This window comes from Homalodisca vitripennis, chromosome 3 (genome assembly GCF_021130785.1).
Source record: "Homalodisca vitripennis isolate AUS2020 chromosome 3, UT_GWSS_2.1, whole genome shotgun sequence".
Lineage (NCBI taxonomy): Eukaryota > Metazoa > Arthropoda > Insecta > Hemiptera > Cicadellidae > Homalodisca > Homalodisca vitripennis.
The window spans coordinates 121,012,458-121,036,916 of NC_060209.1; the positions used below are offsets into that span (position 1 = coordinate 121,012,458).

Sequence of the window (24,459 nt, forward strand, 5' to 3'; positions counted from 1 at the left end):
TACAATAACAGGTTAATTGTAGAACAGTAGAGTATCTGTAAGTAACTATTACTGTAACATGTAACATAACATTTGTAAAAACCCATTTTTGCTGATAATTTTATAACTTGACTTTGTTTCAAACGCTATAAGATCTAATCATAGTGGGAAAAAAGTCATTCTTCAGGGGTTTTCACTTTTATAAGAGCCATCTACAAAACACAACAGGAAACTCTAAACAACAAATCAAGAAAATGTTACGTGTAGATGCAAGTTAAGCCTTCGTATTTCACCTTTGCACCTGTTTATTGTTTATACTTTTATTTTTGTGGTAAAATTTCAGAACATACTAATTTATAACTCATATTTAATTGAAACTTGAATGGGAAAACTTTGTAAAATAATACTACGATAATAATTGGATAAAAACAGGAAGACAGATCTGTTTTCTCTCAAAGTCCCTTGTTTTTTGTTCATCTGATAGTTATGAGAGTTCTCTCTTATAACATCTCTTGGTTCCTGATTACTGTAATTACAGACCACACTTTTCTTAAAAGGATACATAACTTGACTCTCTCTTAAATAAAATACTCTTCGTAGACCTCCAACAGCTGAGGAAGGTCGTAATCATATCTAGAGATTTCTAGCATTGTGATAAAAAGCGCAATATTATAAGAACGTTCACACATCTTTATCACATTTTTGCAATTTAAATTCAATTAAACGCTGGTATACTGATAATAACCACTTTTAAAGTTTATGATATAAGCATTTTCCTTAGTCTATCTCTACATGGTATGTATGACGTTAACAATATATTTTACATACCTTTCTGGGATCTCTTGAATAAATACATTCTCACTGAAACACATATAACAATTACTATTTCACAAGATATGTTTTTTATTAACGGATTCTTCTAGTTTTATTTTGGTTTACTCCCACTCCAAACCTCATTACAACATTTTTTTTCCAGTTTATTTGTCCATATAGATAAATTACGTAAAATGTTCAATTTATCATCACATACTACTTAAAACGTCAACATTGAACATTTCAAACATTCAAAGGACTACGCTATCTAGGATAAAAGAGAGATGACTTATTTTATTGGAGTTGGTAGGAAAGCATTGATTAATTTAAAAATCACAAATGTAATAGTATTTGTAAGTTTCAATGCACAACACGTATGTAATTAATTTAAACAAATTAACTATTCATCATCCACTTTCATATATTGTCAACAATAGCATTTTCAACATATCTCAACTTTACATTATACACTATAATATTAGTTCTGGGAACATGGATCTCTAAAACAAGAGAAGTGGAAAACCACCGTGGCTCTTTACTTTAAGAAGTGTGTTTTGTTAATGATAGAACTAAATGAAAAATTCAATTTATTGATGAAAGTGGTTCCAAATAGAAAATACGTGGAATAATCACAATAGAAACATGCCGAGTGTACTGCAATAATATGTAGACATACAAATGGTTATATAACTTTCTGTTTACGCTTCCAGTAAGTTACACATATGACGTCATTTTGTCATTAGTTAACATAAAAAAGTTTAGCATTTATTTTGAGCACATTTGTTTAATTAAACTATTATTAATAAATGGTTGTTAATCCTCGTACTATACTCAACATTCGCAATAACATGTATTATTCATTTTCTGTTTGAATACACTGCAACAGTTGTAACACGTTTCGTGCAAAAAGTTTAACAAACAATGTCTGTCTATTTACTCAACATATCAAATGTCTTCTAGCAGTATTTGCACACTCATTTTGACGAAACATTAATTTGAGCAGTACTGCATGTAAAATGGGGAAGTCTTTAATTGTTAAGAGACAATTGGAAAAGTGATTAAAATTTATGGTTCAGGATTTTCACTGCATAGGTTTTAACGAAAGTAATACTACGTTAATTAATGTTTACACCCTATACGAAAAGCGTGATATCAAGTCCGTATCAATAAAAATATAGTTATATTTACTTATTGTGGCTATCGTGATTTTAATATTTGTAATTTTAACGTTTTACATTAAACTTAAGGTTTCTTTTTTTGTGGTGCATAGCCTAACAAGATAATCCCACATTTTTAAATATTACTTTTGTTTCCTTACTTTTTCTGTTAAACAGTAGATAGATTTAAACAATAATCATGTAACTTAGCAGGTTTGTATGTAAGTATGTTATGTAACCTAAAGTATAAATAAGCTTAAAGTGATCTATGAAAATAAATGTGTATTTATTTGTATGATAATTTTGGGCACTCAAGATGATGACTTACCTTTCAGAAAAGGTGATCTGTGATTTTCCAAAGCGTATTTCATACACTCATAGATGTATCTGTATTAGCAGGTTTGTATGTAAGTAAGTTATGTAACCTAAAGTATAAATAAGCTTAAAGTGATCTATGAAAATAAATGTGTATTTATTTGTATGATAATTTTGGGCACTCAAGATGATGACTTACCTTTCAGAAAAGGTGATCTGTGATTTTCCAAAGCGTATTTTATACACTCGTAGATGTATCTGTATTGGCCCTAAAAAGGAATAGAATTAGTACACAACTTTTTTTTAAGTTTGTGTTGTTCTAGTGCTATATTGGTAAGCATCTCCTAGTCTATGTTAATACTGTCTAATGCATGTTTGACCACTTCAAGAATGTAAAGTGATGTGACAGTCAGTATTGTTTGTTATTATAAGTTCTTGGAAGACACTCTGATAAGAGTCACACTGATTTAGACTTATTAAAGTTCTCACTGCTTTCTTCTGTAATACCAAGACTTGACTTACATTCCTTGCAGAGGAGTTTCCCCATACTATAAGTCTATACCGAATATGAGACTCAAATAGCGAGTGGTATGCTATTTTTGCTGTTTCAAGGTCACAGGAATCTATTGAGTGAAGAGGTCAAAAGCTGTCCTTTTGAGTGAGTACAAGCTAGTATTTAATTATCTACAAAATATTGTCTACATATGATACCTAAGTGAGTTCGCTATAAATTATAATTCCGATGTAGTTTGCTTCAGTTTCTAGTTAGATTCCTGTTATCCCTGGCAGATCAGTGGTCCTGTTTCCGAATTTCAATTATTTAGTTTTTTCCCATTTAAGTACAAGATACTTTTTTGACAATACTGCTTAGCCATGTTGTATGTAATAAAGGATGAAAATGTTTGTCAGCAACTAGGAGTGCAGTTTCATCTGCGCACATCATTGCTTTCCCATATTTTTGAAGATACCTTCAGAAGTGATAGGTCAGCAGGGTGAAATGTTTGGTCCTTGCACTGAGCCCTGGGATACACCTTTATTGATTCCGAGTATAGGTGACTTTGCTATATGGGTAGTGTGGTATTTGGTGTATGTTAGTTCAACCATTTGTCTTCTTCCTGCCAGATAGCTTGAAACCAGTTTGCAGCTTTGCCTTTTATTCCCGTGTTTCGTCAATAAAACTAAGCTGGTCTTTTTATTACAGTAAATTGTTAACTCCAGTAATTGTTAATTATTTGTGTTGCTTTGGTGGTGGTTTATATTTTGGTGCGGATTTAAAGCTGTCTGGATTTCTTTTGTGATTAAGGGAATTATTTAAGAACCTTGTTTTGTAATGATTCATTTTGCATGGCTTCACGGTTGACTGATCTAACAAAGTACGGTATGCAGTAATAGTGTCACTTCCCTAAGGCCACAAACATTGTTTCTGGTAGAGGGCTGCTACAAATAGTATTGCAGGGTCCTGAGTCCTTACAAGTGTTACATATCCAGGCATTTACTTCATCCTTTGTCAGTTTTTTCAGACTTTTATCAGTTTTATTGAAGCAGCCACAATAAGAAATGTAGCCTTTATAAAGATTATAAGAAATATGAGAGGATTGAGTCGGTTGCCTTCAGTTTCGGCAATCTATCATTGCTATACACAGGTCTACGTCTGGTTGCATTATTAATTCTGCAGGCCCTGATAGATGTTAAATTTTGATTAGCTTAGTCCTCTTAGTAAGTAATAATAGTAGTCTGTAATCTAACTGTGAAGAGATTTGGCCGTCTTCTCTGATCGGATAATACGATTAGATTGATTGTCAGAGCAAATAGAATAGTCAGGACTGTTTTTAGGGAGCAGACTTTGACAGGCTGTCTCTGTTTGGCTGATTGTACAGGTTGTTAATATTACTGATAAGTGTTGTGAAATTTTGTAAAAATTGTATAAATTTATTATATAATAAAGGGATTATATAACTATGTCAGGTTTTGGCAAGATGATCAAGAGTCATATCAATATGATAAGCAGTACAGCAATCTTGAAGCATGTTGTGTTGGACTTTTTACGGTAGTCAGTTCAAACTGGCATTAGCAGGTGATCATCACTCTTGTCACGTTTACCATTCAAAACTAAACTTGTCACTGGGGTCACACTATTCTTAATGTTGTGGACCAGCGGCCATTTTGGAAATCCCTCTAATTCACCATATTGAAAATCATAACTTGGCTGGTGACTTGAAAGATTACATCTTGCTCGGAGAAAATACTGGTATTTAACTAAACTTCATTAATAATCGGAATATACCTCAATTTTATTTTCAAACATTTTAATATGACAAAATAATTTAATACAGGATATATTAAAATATTTATTAATATAAATCTACTTTGGATCCTGGATGCTACTATCTCTTCCAGTATCAATTCTTCGATTATGGAAATAAAGCTCAAGGACTGGAATTGAAGGTGAATTCTTCTCAAGTCAATAATTGAGATTTCTATGCGTTAACTCTTAAGCCTTAAGATTTAAGGTCTCTCAGGCCGCCTTGATCTATGAACTGAGATCCTCTTTATTCTATAGAATCTGTGGTCTCTGTGAAGCATCAATGTAGTTTTAGTCTGAATCCACCGGGTCCTTGAACTCTAACATTTTCTGGCTCCAGTAGGTATTTGAATTTCTATTGCCACTACCCTCAGCTCGTGGAACATCCTAATGGTTTCTAACATATTACGTTAAATTTAATTATTTCATAGTACAACCAACGATTTTATACATATAAGTGCAACATTTGGCACAAAGGATATTGTACCATTTTTGTTGTTTTGTAGGGCATTTGTTATATGGGAAACCGCTGTTCCTAAATTGCATACAATTTGACCAAAAGCAATCAAGTCTAAAATTTGTCCTATTAACAGCTCATACTAATCTACATCAAATTCTATGAATTCGTCAGACATTTACGTTTGTATCGAAAGCAGTTGGGAGGCTGTGATCCTTTGGTTATTAAAATACTTTGTATATTATTATAACTAGTTTGATATTATTACTACCAAAATACGATTGAATAAAATCCATTCCAAATTGAATCTATAACAATTCCTTTTGTATTTCCTTGTATGTTGTACTAACCAGAACAAATAGCAACTGAAGGTAGGAATGTGTTCTCAATATACGGTATAACGTTTGTGTTGATAAAACTGTTTGAAGATCAAGTGCTGATATAAAAGATGTTAATAAATAAACAATACAGACTGTTTGTTTCGTGTGTGTGTGTGTGTGTGTGTGTGTGTGTGTGTGTGTGTGTGTGTGTGTGTGTGTGTGTGTGTGTGTGTGTGTGTGTGTGTGTGTGTGTGTGTGTGTGTGTGTGTGTGTGTGTGTGTGTGTGAAAATACTGCAACTGGTGAAATCTGTTTAACTTAAAATGTAGAAGACTGCAGATAAGTTCTAACACTTCCATGTTTTTTCTGAACATGTGCACTTGAGAGATATAACGCGGTATACTGTTTAATAAAACTATGTACAGTATACGGACTATGTATAGTGCTGGACTATAACGATGTCTCATGTTGTACCACTGCTACCTCTGTATTCCTCTAGACTATATTAAGAAATACAACCCAGTATTTTATCAATGCATTATAAAATTGTACCGATTGTATTAAATAATAATTCTGGTGTTACTGGATTACCGGTGGAAGGGGTAGGCCCAGAAGAATGATAAGGACTTGACAGTACAAAAGAGGCTTCTATCAGCGAAGCGCGCATCGCAGATGGGAGTGTTTGATAACGAAATTGAGTGGTGGGGTGAGGTAGACGTGCCGTACCTCCCGTCTCAGTTGATGAGTAGTAGCAGTAACGAGTAAAGTCTTTGAAAGTGCTTAGAGTTATTTTTGCTAATCGTCATCGAACCTGCGGCTAAGTGAACTTTTTAACTGAAGTGCAGTCAATATTTATTCTTAGTTATTTTGAATAGTTTTGGGGAAAGAAATATTGTAAAAATTACATTTATTGGGAATTTAGGAACTAGTCATTTTGATCTGTGCAATATAAAACTTGTTGGTGCAGTGAGCACATGTACATAAAATTTTATTTAAAAATACTAAAAGAGTTTTGTGGTTGTTACAGATGCTTTCAGCAATTTGAATTCTCTAACACTGAAAAGAAGTAAAATTTTAATTTTCTAACACTGAAGAATTGTTTAATTCTCTAACACTGAAGAATTTTTTATTTCTCTAACACTGAAAAGAAGTGATTTTTAAAGTAAAGTAAAGAAAACTAGTAACAAAATAAAATTGTATTTTGAAGATAAATTAAAGTGAAGAATTGCCAGGTCAGATTAGAGTGTGAAAGTTTTGAATTTGAAAATTGAATAAAAGACAAGCTGTAAGAACTTTGTACATTTTTGAGTGACGAATATATTACAAGTTTGAATTTAAAAGTCATCAAGAAGTTTTTATTTTAATTTTAAATCCAGTAATTATTTTCAAGAAGAAGTTTTATTTTAGTTTGAACTTTATTTATTTCAGAAGATTTTCTTTTCCTATTTGAACCTTCACAAAAATTTAAATTTCAAAGCTAACCCCTCATGTGCCAGTAAAACGGTACAAAATAAATTAACAATTAAAGTTAAAAATTAAATCACTACGTGTGGGTGTTCGTGTTTTTACTTTGGATGGAAAAAGGTTGAATAAACACGCAATTATACTGGTAAAACGAAATTATGAAGACATTTACCTTAATAAAGAGTTAATATAAAACTTGAACTTGAATATCATATTAAACTTTCATATTCATATAAAATTCAATACATATCCATTGTATAGTTTTACTAACCTCTGTCTGCACCATTTTACACCTCTGTTGCCTCATTTTGTGAACTAGGTCAAATATGTTGAAGGTGCAGTTCCACTTTTGGCGTATCAACCTCATTAGGGCGTCAATGGCTATAAATGTACCAGTTCTGCCAACACCTGCACTAGAATCATTTATTCAAAATGCTAACTACATATAACTACATATGTGTAGCTGTTTCATGTTTATCATTTTATACATAGTTTAAATTTACAAAGATTACTTACCAACAGTGTACGACCATATAGTGTTCTTTGCCTTTGCTTACGTGTTGCACAGCATTGATGAACTTCACCATTAAGTCTGGTGAGTCTGGAACTCTAAATTGTTGCCATCCAATGAAGTTAAACTGTTTCATCTTCAATACAACACCTCCCTACAACATGTTTGAAAATCAGTAATATGTTAAATGCATCGGACCCAAAGATTGTTTAAATATTTTGTCTTCATCACGTTCACTGTTGCAGACATGAGTGCTGGCGTTTGAATTAGTTCCTCTTATTACTGAATCGGTATATAGCTTAAATGGATATAACTTTAGTATTTTTTGCTTTAAGTAGCTAGGTGCTATAAATAGTCACAGTACCTTACAATTGCCACACTTGATAACTCGAGTTTCAGGTTTGGGTATCCTATTTTTTTAATCTCTATATGTTATTAAAAGATTAAAATACACTTCGTCCTAAGTTAAAAATTAAAATTAATAACACTTAAACATTGAAAATAAAGACAAATATAATAATTAATTACAGGAATAAAAGCAGCAGCCCCCAGCAATCCAACAACATGTCGCCTCAGTGCATGCAGGTTGCCTACGCAAGGACTTCTACATGAATAGCAAAGAAATCTTTGCTTTTAGTTTTACATATTTAGTTGAGTCCGTTAAATTTAGATTACCTATTGGTTCAAACAGTACGTGGAAGTGATGTGGTTCGTCTCACCACCTCACCCGCAGATACTAATACATAAGCATTCTTTCACCATCACGAGCAGTGCATTCCAACAATTCTTTCTATCATCTTGGAATGGAAAACTTAATAAAAATATAGTTGGTAAAATATCACCACCTTATAAAAAATTCTCTGGGGCGATGAAATCAAGAGAGTAAGAGAGATTTGTTCCAGAATTTCTCACTGTGGCGAGGAAAATGTTGTTTTAATTACATCTTCTACACTAGTTATATTTGGTGAAATGAAGCACAAACAGAGTAATCCTCAAATATAACCTTTTCTGGTGTGAGATTTCAAAGCACGAAATTTTGGTGTGTGAACATGAACATCAAAGAGTGCCGGGGAATCAATAAACTCTTTTTGCGGCCATGATGGAGATGTCACTAACTATCATCACAATGAAATCAAACAACAAGAGACGTCATTTTCCAGCAGAATATATTTTAAGGTGAGTTTTGTTTATAAGCTTTTAATATATTTTCGTCATGTGCACTAAAATCAATGCCAGAATGAAGACTCTTTCACAATGCTAGCAGTGGCAGAATAATTCCTGTTATCAACCTTTTGAGAAATATCCAATAAATCAGCCAGAAGTGATGCAACTTCTATCGCATGATACGAGGAAGCTTTTGGACTTTTAGCACCAGTCCAACAAATTGTCTTGATTGTATTTCCAACACATGATACCGGGAAAGTTTTGGACGTTCAACACCAGTCGACTGCAACAAATTGTCTTGATTGTATTTCCAACACATGATACCGGGAAAGTTTTGGACTTTCAGCACCAGTCGACTGCAACAAATTGTCTTGATTGTATTTCCAACGCATGATACCGGGAAAGTTTTGGACTTTCAGCACCAGTCGACTGCAACAAATTGTCTTGATTGTATTTCCAACACATGATACCGGGAAAGTTTTGGACTTTCAGCACCAGTCGACTGCAACACATTGTCTTGATTGTATTTTCCAACACATGATACCGGGAAAGTTTTGGACTTTCAGCACCAGTTGACTGCAACAAATTGTCTTCATTGTATTTCCAACAAATGATACCGGGAAAGTTTTGGACTTTCAGCACCAGTCGACTGCAACAAATTGTCTTGATTGTATTTCCAACGCATGATACCGGGAAAGTTTTGGACTTTCAGCACCAGTCGACTGCAACAAATTGTCTTGATTGTATTTCCAACACATAATACCGGGAAAGTTTTAGACTTTCAGCACCAGTCGACTGCAACAAATTGTCTTGATTGTATTTCCAACGCATGATACCGGGAAAGTTTTGGACGTTCAACACCAGTCGACTGCAACACATTGTCTTGATTGTATTTCCAACACATGATACCGGGAAAGTTTTGGACTTTCAGCACCAGTTGACTGCAACAAATTGTCTTCATTGTATTTCCAACAAATGATACCGGGAAAGTTTTGGACTTTCAGCACCAGTCGACTGCAACAAATTGTCTTGATTGTATTTTGTATCCAACGCATGATACCGGGGGAAAGTTTTGGACTTTCAGCACCAGTCGACTGCAACAAATTGTCTTGATTGATTGTATTTCCAACACATGATACCGGGAAAGTTTTGGACTTTCAGCACCAGTCGACTGCAACAAATTGTCTTGATTGTATTTCCAACGCATGATACCGGGAAAGTTTTGGACGTTCAACACCAGTCGACTGCAACAAATTGTCTTGATTGTATTTCCAACACATGATACCTGGAAAGTTTTTGACTTTCAGCACCAGTCGACTGCAACAAATTGTCTTGATTGTATTTCCAACGCATGATACCGGGAAAGGTTACCGGGAAAGTTTTGGACTTTCAGCACCAGTCGACTGCAACAAATTGTCTTGATTGTATTTCCAACACATGATACCGGGAAAGTTTTGGACTTTCAGCACCAGTCGACTGCAACAAATTGTCTTGATTGTATTTCCAACACATGATACCGGGAAAGTTTTGGACTTTCAGCACCAGTCGACTGCAACAAATTGTCTTGATTGTATTTCCAACGCATGATACCGGGAAAGTTTTGGACTTTCAGCACCAGTCGACTGCAACAAATTGTCTTGATTGTATTTCCAACGCATGATACCGGGAAAGTTTTGGACTTTCAGCACCAGTCGACTGCAACAAATTGTCTTGATTGTATTTCCAACACATGATACCGGGAAAGTTTTGGACTTTCAGCACCAGTCGACTGCAACAAATTGTCTTGATTGTATTTCCAACGCATGATACCGGGAAAGTTTTGGACGTTCAGCACCAGTCGACTGCAACAAATTGTCTTGATTGTATTTCCAACACATGATACCGGGAAAGTTTTGGACTTTCAGCACCAGTCGACTGCAACAAATTGTCTTGATTGTATTTCCAACGCATGATACCGGGAAAGTTTTGGACTTTCAGCACCAGTCGACTGCAACAAATTGTCTTGATTGTATTTCCAACGCATGATACCGGGAAAGTTTTGGACTTTCAGCACCAGTCGACTGCAACAAATTGTCTTGATTGTATTTCCAACACATGATACCGGGAAAGTTTTGGACTTTCAGCACCAGTCGACTGCAACAAATTGTCTTGATTGTATTTCCAACGCATGATACCGGGAAAGTTTTGTACTTTCAACACCAGTCGACTGCAACAAATTGTCTTGATTGTATTACCACCGCGTGATAGCAGGAAAGTTTTGTACTTTCAGCACCAGTAGACTGCAACAAATTGTCTTGATTGTATTTCCAACACACGACAAAAGGAAAGCTTTCAGACATTCAGTAACGAAAAGTCGTCAACTCACTTGACACAGAAGTGCCACAGAAAGTAGCACATCTCACCAAACGGCATTCGTACTAGGCCGCGAGAGACGCAGTGACTGTTCTGGACAGGTAATCCGTGTATCTCTCTCAAGTGCGAGTATTCTATCAATTAAGATAATGCAATTTATTTCAATTGTAAAGATACTTTTTACTTCATATTCATAGGTCTGTAAAAAAACTTATAGGAAAATTTGGAAAGTTTTAACAGTCCAACACGCATTTAAATTATTACATTTAAGCACTTTTATAATCAAGCCCAAACAAGAATGTCTGCAGGTTTGAATGTGAATCTTCCACAGTAATTCTGAGCTATAGCTTCAGAGAGTGACAGGTAGGCTATTTGATTTATTTCTAATTTGACAAAAAATACATCATTATTAAATATATTTTAAGAAAATTAAACGTGTTTTACTATTGATATCAGGAAACAGAGCTTTGCTCGGTATTTTTTCTAGAAAATCGTGTTTTGGGATTCATTTTATGATATACTTATCCGCAAACGATAAAACTATAAATGTCACTGCTATTTATTGTTCTGTCACCAGTAGCGGGTTTTCATTGCTTGAAAACATGGATAAAACAACGTTTTCTAAAAATGAAAGCTAATTTTATTTATCGCCCCCTGCATACTGGATTTCATAAAAATTGTTGGAGCCTTTTCCGATATTCATATTATAAATTTATTGTGTGCGTATGTATGTCACTGAAGTCCTCCTAAATGAATGGACCGATTTTGACGAAATTTTGAGTTGTGCTGAAGGTAATTCGAGAATAGTTTATCAATCCTACCTGAAGACTCTTTATCAAGTAATTCCACCGCTCTGTACGCCGATTCCAACAATTGAGCTGTACAACATGAGCTATAATACAAAAAACTACATCCATCTAGTATCAATCTTACATATATCCTTTCCAACTTGTAATGTCCATGTCATATTTACCTTATCGGCAACAATGTGTCTGACAATGTAACTTGAAAACTCTTCTTCCTTACGACAGGCGATAACAATATCATCGTACATGACAACTTCTCTCGGACGAGGATAGTATATAAAGCCTTTTGTCTATAAACAGAGAGAATTTATTTTAAGTTTAAATGATGTAAGATAAACTGTATAATACTTTATATATGTCATTCCAGTAGAATTTTTTTTTCTTGTGAGGCTTAATTCCCATTTAACCTTATTTTGCTTTTTTGACTCATCCAAAATAATATTTAGTTCATTAAATATCGGGAAGGGTAGTCACCCACTCGGAGTTTTGTAAACATTAATTTCTACATACATTATAACCCCCATATATAATATCCCTTAAATATTCCATTTCAATAGACACCAAAATATTTTAAATTGAATTTTAATGTTTATTAATTGTGTATATTCATGCGCCTCACAATATTATTAGTACGTTGAATGAATTAATCAGATAATTTAGATACTGGTTAACGATTAGCATCGAATTAATTACAGGTTAATTTTAGCCTGAAAAAGGCCTGGAAAGAGGCAAAACCAATCGCTGATACAAACAAACTTTTAGATTGGTAATGTAAACCTAAATTACAATTTTAAATGTTCCAGTCCAGAGCCAAAACATTATTTTCTATTTAATCAATTACACTTGCAAATGGCAGGATGGGTTTAGTAAACCTATTGTGTTGAGAATAGTTACTTTCAGTTATTTTCTGTACTACTTAAGTACTCTACATTGTTTCCACGTATAATTTTTAATTACGAAATTTATTATTTGTAATCGTTTGTGTATTTTACAAAACTATATCATTAATAGACAAATTTTGTTTTAAAATCCGTAGTATGATTTTTATTACAAGATTACAAAAGTTTTAACACTAATAATAAAACTTACCTTTTCTAGTTCAGCCTGCGTACAAAGCATTACAATTATTTTCACACGAAACTGGAAAATCATTTTCCAAAAGTCTCCACAGCTGTTGGCTTTAGGTGCCTGACAAGCTATGTAATTTACTGACTTGGCTTCTTGTAACTATGGGCAAAAAGCAAATTGAGTATTACAGTAAGTTGTGTAAGATCGTTAATTATATTTAATTTCTTCTTTGTTGTTGTAAAAAGGTATTTAAAGTTTGCTATAAAATGTCCAACAAGAACGACAAACTGAGAATCTATGACTAGTAAGTACTGTTATTAGAAAACCTCTTGAATGACTAAAGCTAAGGTGGTAGGACCAGGTGTACAAGCATCTGAGTACACCGTGAAGTAGGATAAAGAATGCAAGATGGAGATAAATTAGGAGATGGTGTGTAGACGAGGTATCAATGGTACTTTGCAAGTACTGGTGAACCAGGGTAGTAAATCCTACACAATACTAACTTATACACACGGCTATATTCATAATTTAATAATGCATTTCAATCATTTAAATGTTTTAATCGCATAGGCCTTAGAGAATAAGAGAGGAATATAAAAATACTGTGCAAGGCTATACGAGAGAATAAGATGGGAAGATGAGGATAGTCAAACCGGAGAAATAAGATGAGAAAAAATGTATAATCTCTTGCAAAAGTTTTAGATAAGGTTCATTGCTAGTAAGAATTAAATGAAGATGAGTGAAGAAACTATGAATGCAAGGAAAAATGTATCTGTTTTGTACAGAAGACTAACATAACACAGGGTTACATCATTACCGGGGCAATACGTATCTATGACGTGAATAGCGTAATACAGAATCCAGCTATAAGTAATAGTACAATGAGCTTTACGTTTATTTAATAACAAGAAAAAATATAGCGATACAACAAAGTATTAAGTCCCAAGGACCCAAATGTAATTAGGCATTTCAAGAATCAAAGAATCAATAAATATTTATGGATTTAACGGCAATGTTTGGTCCCATAATCAAAAGAATTCTTCCTTAGACCAAGAGGAATGAACTTATGTACCAAGTTTCAAGTCTCAAGGACCTTCTGTGAAAAGTTATCACACAGAAAGACGGATTTACCGATACATAGTAAAATAATATTTAATTTTTTGTTAATTAAACACAAGAACTAAAAAAAGTCTATTTAGGTAAGTAAATTTATTTTAATTTATTTTTATATAAACATTAATATTTATTTAAGTACTTGTAGTCATTTTCTAAATACTAACTCAATGCAAGTAATTTCTTTGGGCTTATAACTATAAGGTTCCTTTTGAAAATTTTACATTGGTTACGTAACTTAAAAGGATAATACGAACCATGACATGAGAAGCGTTGATATAATCGTTTTCATGATGTCCTTCCAGTATTACCCGAGTTTCATCATCTACAAAATAACATTATTTTTGTAATTAGCTAATTTGTAAGCATAATAATATATTACTTACTCAGATATTTTGTTCAATTAATGCTGTAGGAGTATTTGGTAGTTTATATTTGAACAAACGTACATTATAATTAAATATATTTACTTCTATAAAACAGTTGGAGTTCCAAGTTCGGCAGATCAGATGCTAACCCCTTATCTTAATAGTCATAAGATCAGGATATATTCACCTGCATACACGGACAGTTGTGGCGGCCAGTAATTGTCCCTCCATCTACTGTACTTTGGTAGATGGTACTTTGTACTTTGGCCGCCACAACAGGGGCATTAAAACTGGTTCTCAGTAGTTGTTACAAATGTAGAATAATATATGAAATCGTTTTAGCGCTATTAAATAGCATTATATAAACAAAACTGTGGTTTGGGAGCAGCTAGTGGAATTTGGCTCATATTTATTACCATAGTCATATTAACAAATTAAAAATTGTAATGACAAGAATGGAGTGTATGAAAGATTTATAAAATTGCTTAAAAACTAAATGGTAATATAAAATCTGTATATAATACAAGGTAGGAGTACATCACACCACGAGTCAAAATTCGCTGAGGGTCAATAAAAATTTCAAATCTATAGATCATTTCACTACTGTTAAATAGAATGATAATCGTACGGGAAAGAACATAGTAGATTACCATGAAAACAAAAGAGAAATTGTATCAGCCTACCCAGTGATAGGCTTCATTGATTGACAGCCAAATTCCGTTGTTGGACATGTACATTTATAAAACCCATTCTTGTCTACGTAGAAATTGAGTTTAATAGGATATTTCAAGTCCACAGATGAAATCTGTATCAACATATCTTGCCATATGATACATTAACATTCTTGTTTATTAAACGTAGACCTTCATAACAGTACAATAAAAGTCTAAACACAAATTTACCATGACACGATGTTGATAGTTGTACTACATGTGTTAGTGTGTCACGTTAATATCTTATATGAGCGTTCTTTGTTTAGTTACTAATTTAATGTACTCCGGAGGTAAAGAACACTGTCCTTTTTTATGAAATTGAGTTAACACTGTGTCAATGACGTACCTCTGTCACTCTATAGAACGCTATGTCCGTCATTTATTAATAGCGAAAATATGCAGTAGGAAATAACACTATGTGTACTGTAGTAGGGAACAATGACATGGGGACATTGTGTTTTATACTGTATACTTCTAAATATTTAAGAGATATAAAACATAATTTGAACACAGTGATGTATACTTCAAAATATTTAAGAGATATAAAACATAATTTGAACACAGTGATGTATATTTCAAAATATTTAAGAGATATAAAACATAATTTGAACACAGTGATGTACTTATACTTCTAAAGATTTAAGATATATAAAACATAATGTTGGACATAGTGAAATCTTCTGAGCTAATGAATTTCAGCTAATGAAACATAAAAGAACTCTGTTGACCTCCGTTGTGAACTTTTGAAACAATCATGAATAAACGCTCGATGTCAGGATGTTATTGTATTGTTGAAGTTACTACAATAGAATATTTTTTACATTTTTTATCCGCTAGACTGCAAGTATGCAACACTATAAATGAATAAATGACTAACGTGTCCACATATATGGATTATCAAATTTTGCATATTGTAGTCACAAATAGAGCGCAGAGAGATTGGCAAGAATTTCGTTTTTGGAATATTAAGTATTAATATATTTTATCAAGTATTTCTTCAATGTCATAAGGACACTCTGACCCTTCTTTTGCACTTCTAAAACTTCACTGCAGTCATTACTCTTTAAAGAATAATTAAAATATCATCTGCAAATAAAAAGTGTTTTTCGTTTAAATTTATTTTTGAAAATTTTAAAATAACATTTGGCCGTGAGTACTTCCTCAAACAAATCCATAATCCTCTGACAGTGAACTACTATACAACCCATAGAGAAACCAATTGCAAACTATCAGTGAGGTAGCTTGAGAACCACGCAAGGGTGATTCCACGGACTCCAATAACGTCTAATTTATTTATTAGTTTGTCTCTTTTTATTACCGAGTCAAATGCTTTCTTGAGATCAAGAAAACGCGTATAGAGCGATTACCTCTTGAAATAGAATCGTTTATTTTCTTATTTAAATTAAATAGGACCTCTTTACATTTCTATCGCTTACGAACCCTTAAGATGTTGTTTTGAGCAACATAATTGACTAATTGTTCTTTAATTATTTGTTGTAATATCTTGGAAAATACCCTGAGTAAGGTAATAAGTTTAAAGTTATTTTTTATGGTACAAAGGTTTCATAAGGAACTGGATATTTGCCACGAAGATACAGCACAGGCACTATCAAAGCCAGGCGTAGAAATCCCCCCGCCCCCCGCCCAGAAATGCGTTCATGTAACGTGCAACATCCACTTCATTCACGGTGGTATTTCTAATGGTGTTTTATACTTATTCAATCTTTATAAATCCCGTACTATGTCCAAATTGTATTTTGCAGTGTCAAAAATAATTTTTACTATTTTATATAATATGGAGTACCAAAAACAGTGTGTAAAGATTCCGTAATGAAGTTTCTAATACTCAACAAGTGTTATAAAAATTTAGTTTTATATATATATATTTTTAGTGCTCTCCTGAAAAATTATTAATGTCACTAATGGTTTTCTTCATTTACTGATTACATTTATTTAATCAAATATTTTCTCGTTACTATCATAGTTACCCATAAGAACAATATAACCATTTTCACTAACACTCAGCCAAATCCTATTGAACTCAGTGTTTCAAATATTAAAGACGAAACGTCATGCCTATAGGTCAGTTCGCTCTTGATATGTCATGCGGACTGACATAAATTCAATTTTCTCTAGCCCCTTGAGAGATAGGCTTCACTAACGCTCAGCCAATTATTGATCACAAACTTCTTATCATTGATTTCATTATTAAAATAGTTTAAACTATTATAAACATTTTTCTGAGAATTGGATTATTAATTTCTACATTTGTTTTAGTACTTACATGGCAAAATATTGTAATGTCTGTTTTTCGCCTTGTTATGTTCCAACTTTGCAATTACTTGAGGATACTGGATATTTTCATTTTCTAAAGTATTAAACTCTGTCTTTAACAGACCTGGTGATGACAAGACATTTTCAGTGTATTGCAAAAACTGTTCGATGGTTAGACTCTCACACAAGTCAGAAATTTCAGTTATCTTCAGTTTTGGTTTCTTCTTTATTGTGTACTTTTTTTTGTCACTGCAACAGATGTAGCCATTTTATCATGAAAAGATAAAAATAGGTTCACAGATCGCTGTTCTACAGAAGAACGTAGCCAACGAGGGGATCCTAGGGGTCCGGATCCCCACTCCAACTTTTTAATTGTTTCAATTACTTTTTTAGTAAACTATTATTGTTATTTAAATAATTCAGTATCACTGTCATGTACTGCTGAAGGATCGTTCTCAACACAGATATGGGTCAAACACTTTTTTAAGGAACAAAATTGGGCCTTACTTTCTGTCCACTTTGGGAAAATATCAGTTGCCTTGACTTACCCCGCCCCCTTTTCCTGGCTACGTTCTTGGTTCTACACTTAGCGTGATAATTTCCGCCACCACGCTTGTGTATTAGATAATTAATATTAACTGATAATATTTCTTTAATTCCAACAATTTAAAAAAATAAAATCAGAGTAGATGCAGTTTTGTGATAATTTTCTCTACTATAAGTAATGTGGCAGGGGAACAAAATACATAACAACAAATACATATCCAGATCAACGCCCCTTTTATTGTCAGCTTCTCTATTTTAATGCCCTCTATTTCTGCATACATTTCCTTAATACGTGCATATTATATTGTAAATATAAGCACATATTACTTAATTAAATGCTATTCAAACTCACGCACACAAAATCGAGAAAAAAACCAATATTATTTATAAATTTAACAGTTGCATACAAAAATAATTTTCAATGTGTTATGGTTGAACTAAACAGATCTAAATTACCAATTTAAAAATATGAATAATGGTAGCTGTTTAAAAGTTTTTGGCCCAATGTATTTAAACGATTGTTGGAAAATATATTTAAATACGTTATCTGTTCTAAAGACTTTTCATGTTAAACTTCTGGTAAACTAAAAACAAGATTATTGGTACCAAAATTACCACTTCTAATGTAAAATATCCAACGCCGATTGTAAAGAAAAGTATTTCATTTGGTAATATTTTGAATTGGCAAAATAATTAAAAAAAATTATGGTTGCCTGTAAAGTCGGTTTTACGGGCGAAGATTTTACGTGACAACGTCTTTTTCTCGGTAGAATATTTATTGATATGAATATTATTAAATTGCACAATAGGAACAAGGAATTGAATGAAAATAAGAATTGCACAAATTTTAACTATAGAAATATATTTTGTTTACTAAAACATTGTACATAATTTGAAATTAATTAAAATTTGTTATTGTAAATGGTAAAGTTGAATAAAACATTTACTAAAATTGGAATTTGAAATTCTTGCTAAACACAGTTAAATTCTAACTCCGCGCGTGGTGATTGGTCGGTTTAGTTCGTTTGTTTGGTCGCACTGTTATGACAGGTTAGAGGTTATAATTTGTTATTTTAAATGTTTGACTAGCAATACGCGCTGTTTCTTCTCAATCGACTGAATTACGATTGATTGCAGAGTGATTTAAACTAATAATTTACTTAACACTATCAACATTTGTCAATAGTATGACATAACCTATAAACTCAGTTTCTCAACTTTTGTGTCAATCTAACAATTAATCAATCAATCATAGTTTACGATAATGAAATATCAGTGTACAATTATTTACCTTTATTGTTGTAGTTGTTGTAAATGACGAATCTAAGCACTCCACATTTTCACGAATAAACATAGTTATCTGCTTTATCCCGTGCGGCGGACCCAAGTTATCTGCTTTATCCCGTGCGGATCCCGTGCGGCGGACCCACTGGACGGGCATCGTAACGTTACCGGGCGTTACACTTTTTCATGAGTGACTCCGAGCCGCAACCTAATTTAAGACGTTGTCACGTCAATAAACGTTTTGTTTCTATTTTCTGTTAGTTTTTTGTTAAGGGATATGGGCCAAACCTCAGATTGTTAACATTATATTTTAAATTACCTCCATACCATTTTATAGCATATTGCGTTATGCAAATTCAAGCATATTATAATACTTAAAACTATTATCTTTTTGAATCATCTAAAAACTATAATGCTCATAAATACAATTATTGTTACGATATTTTAAGTACAAATATAAATTTTTAACTTTAAAACTTAAATGTGTATATTTTATGTATGATAACTAAAATTTTACTTGCCAAAAACCATTGTTGCCAAGTATTTTAAATCATTTTACAATTTTCTCCATAGTAAATTTAATTACTTTAGGTAGAATAAAAGAACGCGATGCCTTGAACAAAAGCACTGACAATGTTCGATAACTACCCAACACTAGCCAGTGTCTACACTCATTTACATACTACAACATGAAGGATATTTCTTACATTAAAGTTAGCTTTAGTTGTATCGCTGAGCTGTTATCCGAGTTTTCATATAATGATGTTATAGTAAGATGGTCGCCAGAATTCTCCAACATTAAGAGTCTCCACAGTCCATTTGACTAATTTTATCTCACCTATTTGAATTTGGTGAATCAATTTTTCATCATGGCAAGAAATATTAATAAATATCATACACACATATATATATATATAATTGTTTTATATATATATATATATATATATTATCTGTAGTAAATTACTTTACAAGTAAAACAAAGTGTTTTTAAAACATTGGCACTATATTTCGGTGAAAATATATATATATATATAAAACAATTAATAATAGTTAAATACTCACCTGCATCTTCTCCAGACAATAAAACTACCCGCACTTGTAATTGCAATTGCCAAGACAATAAGTATCACAATACCAAAAGCAGTTGGGTATTCTGTAACACAAATAATATGAGTATGTAAAATCAAACAATTTTTATTTTGCCATCTTATTTCATGAATCAAATTTAATTTGATACTTCGGGCAGAAGGATGGCAATATTGTAAGAGACATACCATATTCCTTTTTTTCTTTCTGGTTATTGACTAGCAGGAGAGAAAGATAATGCTGGGTGTCTGTGTGTGATCATGATATAAAAACTTATGTATTTTTCAGTATTTGCGTTGAGTCGGAGTCTCAACATATATTGAAAATATGTGAAAACTTTTATAGTAAACTATTTACTTGTAGCTATTTGTATTAATGTATTTCCTTTTTTCAGATATTTCACTTGAATAAGACTAAATAAAACTTTATACACTATAATACTGAACATCATGAAAACAACTAGGTTTTGAATTGTCATGGACATATTAATACAAAATAATTAAATGTTATGTTTTAATGTTTTATTCAATACTAATTTAGGGGCGCCATCAAGCATCAACGATTGTCTATAGACGAATCGGCCCTATGTAATGTAAATATTTCCACGTTTGGAAAGCATTTCGATTGTCCTGTTAAACTCTTTATGCCTTTATATAAAATTCTACATAATTCTAGTTATATGTTCCAGATTTGTTTTAGATTAACTATTATTTCATCATATGTCACATTTTCCAGTTCTAAAAAACTACAAATTTTGATTTTTGTACGGTTTTATCATATAATTTCACGTGTCTGTATCATTCCAGCCATTAGATCAACCCTTGGTAAATTATATAACATATTAGTAATATAACCAAAGCAAAGAGGCTTGTAGTGCATTCAATTCTTTTATTTAACAAGCAGCTACTTTCAAATGTAATATATGCTGCTGCATTAGCTGCAACTTAGAGTTTTTAATGAAAACTATAAAATAACATCTAATTGATTATCAATTAAGATGACCTGTCAGGTTCAGTTGACCTGTCTGAAACTTGATAGACTGGGAGTCCCGGTATCCTGTAGCAGTGAACGCTCTGATCCGCAGCTCGTAGGCAGTGCCAGACTCCAAGGGACCGTCGCAGTAAGTTGCGTAGTCTGTCTCAGAACACTTCTGCGACCCCACTTCCACCTCGACCTCTTCCAGGGATGACGCTATTGGCATTACGTTACAATACACGGTTACTATTTAGCTTCATATAATATGAAAGTACAAAACTTTTGGAATCAATGGTATTAATCTAAAAGTGAAACAGTTTTACATTTAATAAATTGAGATAAAATGGACAGTTAAATTAGTTTTTAACAAATTTTATATACAAATATAAGACAAATTTCATTACTGATAAATGCACCGTTTCAGACACCAACCTCGTAACATACCCAAGGTTCAGATTTGAACATTGAATGATCAAAAGTAACAGAAAACAATTGTAATAATATACTAATTGAGAATTTGTTTATAACACGAGTCTTAGGATTTTACAAACAAAAACCTATGAATATGAAAAGATATAAGAAAGAGGTGTGCACAAGAGTTTTACTTGTATCATTTCTAGCCAATCTGAACAGTTTAAGACAGTCAGACTCAAACATTCTTAATTTACACTTTAATTTCACTAAAAATAAATCTATAGATTTTTCAAATTTATCGCTACATTTAGCTCACCTGTATTTCAATAGACAAAGAAAAAAGATAACATTCATTTGACCAGTTGATACTGGTTTGGGGCGATCTCATATTAACAATGTTTGTGTTTCGTCCTGTCACTTCATGCCTCGCTAGCGAAATACGAGTACCTTAAAGGGTTAATTACTAAAACTAATTTAGTTCATATTTCTTGAGTCAAGGTTAAGATTTGGTCTTCAAGTTTGGGCTTCGGGGCCCTATTGCTTTAGAAACTCTCTACTAATTAAAAAAAATCTAAATAGAAAGTTCTTTTAAAAAGATATAAATGTAGCATTTAGCTCAGGATGGTTCTACTCATCTGAGGAGTACTTGACCTGATTTACAATTCAATGTTATATTTTGTTATTTGTGAGATGTGTTTGATTTTTATACTATTGTTAAGTTGTGTATTTTTATTAATATAATGTTAATATTTTATTTTATACCATTATTGAAAATCTGTTTTGAAGTTTATTTTCTACGGTGGAAGGATTGTGTAGGAAAAAGGATTTTTCCGGACATTTGCCATTGTTCAGTGAATCAAAAAATCAGTAACACTACGTTTCGAGATCTGAAATCTGATTACTTCTTCAGGTAAATAACTAACCTAATACATAATTACAAACCAAACGATAGCAAATGTCCGGAAAAATCCTGTTTCCTTAATTGAAAATCTATTGTACAGTAATGTATTATAGTAATTGAACTTTTGCCACACATGTAACATGTCAATGACAAAAACGGATGATTGATTCATTGGTTTATTGATTCATTAAACATTGAATTCTAGTTACAAAATGGGTAAATTTGCTTTAAAACATAAAATACGTGTTATTTAAATAAAACCAACAGCATTGCCAGCATGAACCCATATAATGTAATACATTTCCGCTATTCACTTTTTATAAGGTTCTACCTTTGCAGAAACCTTTATAAAAATGCATTTTAAATAGTTATTTTCATGAAAGCAATATACAGGTTTAATCAGTTGGTCTTATTACAAAATTAAGTATCCATATTATAAATTAATCAAATTGCCAACAATGCGTTATATATTATTTAGTAGCATATCACACAAAAAATAAAAATTATAACATTTTTAAGTTCTATTATTTGAAATGGCTTAATGTGTTTGTAGACAAGCATACCATTACAAAAAAACAACAAAATATAAAAGAATACAAGTTAAGAATAAAAAAATGCATATTTATGTCGAAGTAACTGTCAATATTCCACTGTTACATTCGTGGCAGATCTCTGTTTTTTTTTTTTTAGATCTGTTGTAACGCCAGAAGTACAAAACAAAGAATATTGTAGATGTGTTAGTGTACGTAATAATTACACTGAAAAGGGTTTGGCCAGGGTGGACGAGCCTGATAGGGAGGTGTTGGCCTGGACTGGCGAGCCTTAGCCCAAGTGTTGAGTGTAGACTGTGTTCCGTTTGTCAGCCAACCGTGACATGGTCCATGTGGGAAACTCTCAGCCACGAGAATAGTGAAGTAGCGGACAGTGCCTTCAGTGTTGGGGAAAGTGTCTCTGTGGATGGTGACCACTGCGGAACGACTTGAAGATTCAACTGGAGGCAAGGACTTGAACTTCTCTTCATCAGGTTCAGCAGGTACTAGAATAAATTATAAAACTCTAATGTACACACTCTAGCCACAAGAATAAAGAAGTAGCGGACAGTGCCCTCAATATAGGGGAATGTGTCTCAGTTGATGGTGATCACTGCGGACCGCCTGGAAAAATCAACTAGTGGCAAGGACTTGAACTTCTCTTCATCGTGTTCGGCAGGTACTAGAATAAATGATAAAACTCTAATGTAGACACTCTAGCCACGATAATAAAGAAGTAGCGGACAGTGCCCTCAGTATCAGGGAATGTGTCTCAGTTGATGGTGACCACTGCGGACCGCCTGGAAAAATCAACTAGTGGCAAGGACTTGAACTTCTCTTCATCGTGTTCGGCAGGTACTAGAATAAATTATAAAACTCTAATGTAGACACTCTAGCCATGAGAATAAAGAAGTAGCGGACAGTGCCCTCAGTATCAGGGAAAGTGTCTCTGTGGATGGTGACCACTGCGGACCGCCTGGAATCAACTAGTGGCAAGGACTTGAACTTCTCTTCATCGTGTTCGGCAGGTACTAGAATAAATTGATAAAACTCTAATGTAGACACTCTAGCCATGATAATAAAGAAGTAGCGGACAGTGCCCTCAGTATCAGGGAATGTGTCTCTGTGGATGGTGACCACTCCGGACCGACTGGACGATTCAACTGGCGGTAAGGACTTGAACTTCTCTTCATCAGGTTCAGCAGGAACTAGAATAAAGTGGAAAACATTTCTGAGGAGTTTCTCAGTTCAAGATTTGGATAAATCGAGAACTAAGAATAAAGCATAATGTTTATTTGAAAAAATCTTTTGTCTTCTGAGACCTTTGAATAACTTACTGTTAAGTTATTCAAAGTCAATACCATACAATTTTTTTAATGCGGCACAACAACTTATAAAAAAAGCTAGATATAGAAAAAATTAACTCGAACCTTATAAAGGCATTTTACACTTATTTTCAGTTATTCTAAGTACAATGTGTACAATTATTAATGAGCAATAAATGGAAAAAGAAACAGTTTAGTGGTTTAGCATTTTAAACATAGCAGT

General features: G+C 32.9%; 1 protein-coding gene across 1 annotated transcript in view; it reads right to left on the bottom strand.

The window, feature by feature from the left end:
• LOC124358332 (receptor-type tyrosine-protein phosphatase H-like) overlaps positions 1-24,459 on the bottom strand; it is a 65,768-nt gene that overhangs the window by 7,789 nt on the left and 33,520 nt on the right. Inside the window, exons 13-23 of the mRNA XM_046810633.1 lie at positions 23,139-23,417; positions 21,094-21,282; positions 20,068-20,158; positions 17,186-17,424; positions 14,078-14,145; positions 12,729-12,866; positions 11,807-11,929; positions 7,323-7,471; positions 7,078-7,219; positions 2,464-2,533; positions 808-840 (exon numbers count right to left, since the gene is read on the bottom strand). Coding sequence (XP_046666589.1) covers positions 808-840; positions 2,464-2,533; positions 7,078-7,219; positions 7,323-7,471; positions 11,807-11,929; positions 12,729-12,866; positions 14,078-14,145; positions 17,186-17,424; positions 20,068-20,158; positions 21,094-21,282; positions 23,139-23,417 — 1,521 coding nt within the window. The remainder of the gene's footprint in view (positions 1-807; positions 841-2,463; positions 2,534-7,077; positions 7,220-7,322; positions 7,472-11,806; positions 11,930-12,728; positions 12,867-14,077; positions 14,146-17,185; positions 17,425-20,067; positions 20,159-21,093; positions 21,283-23,138; positions 23,418-24,459) is intronic.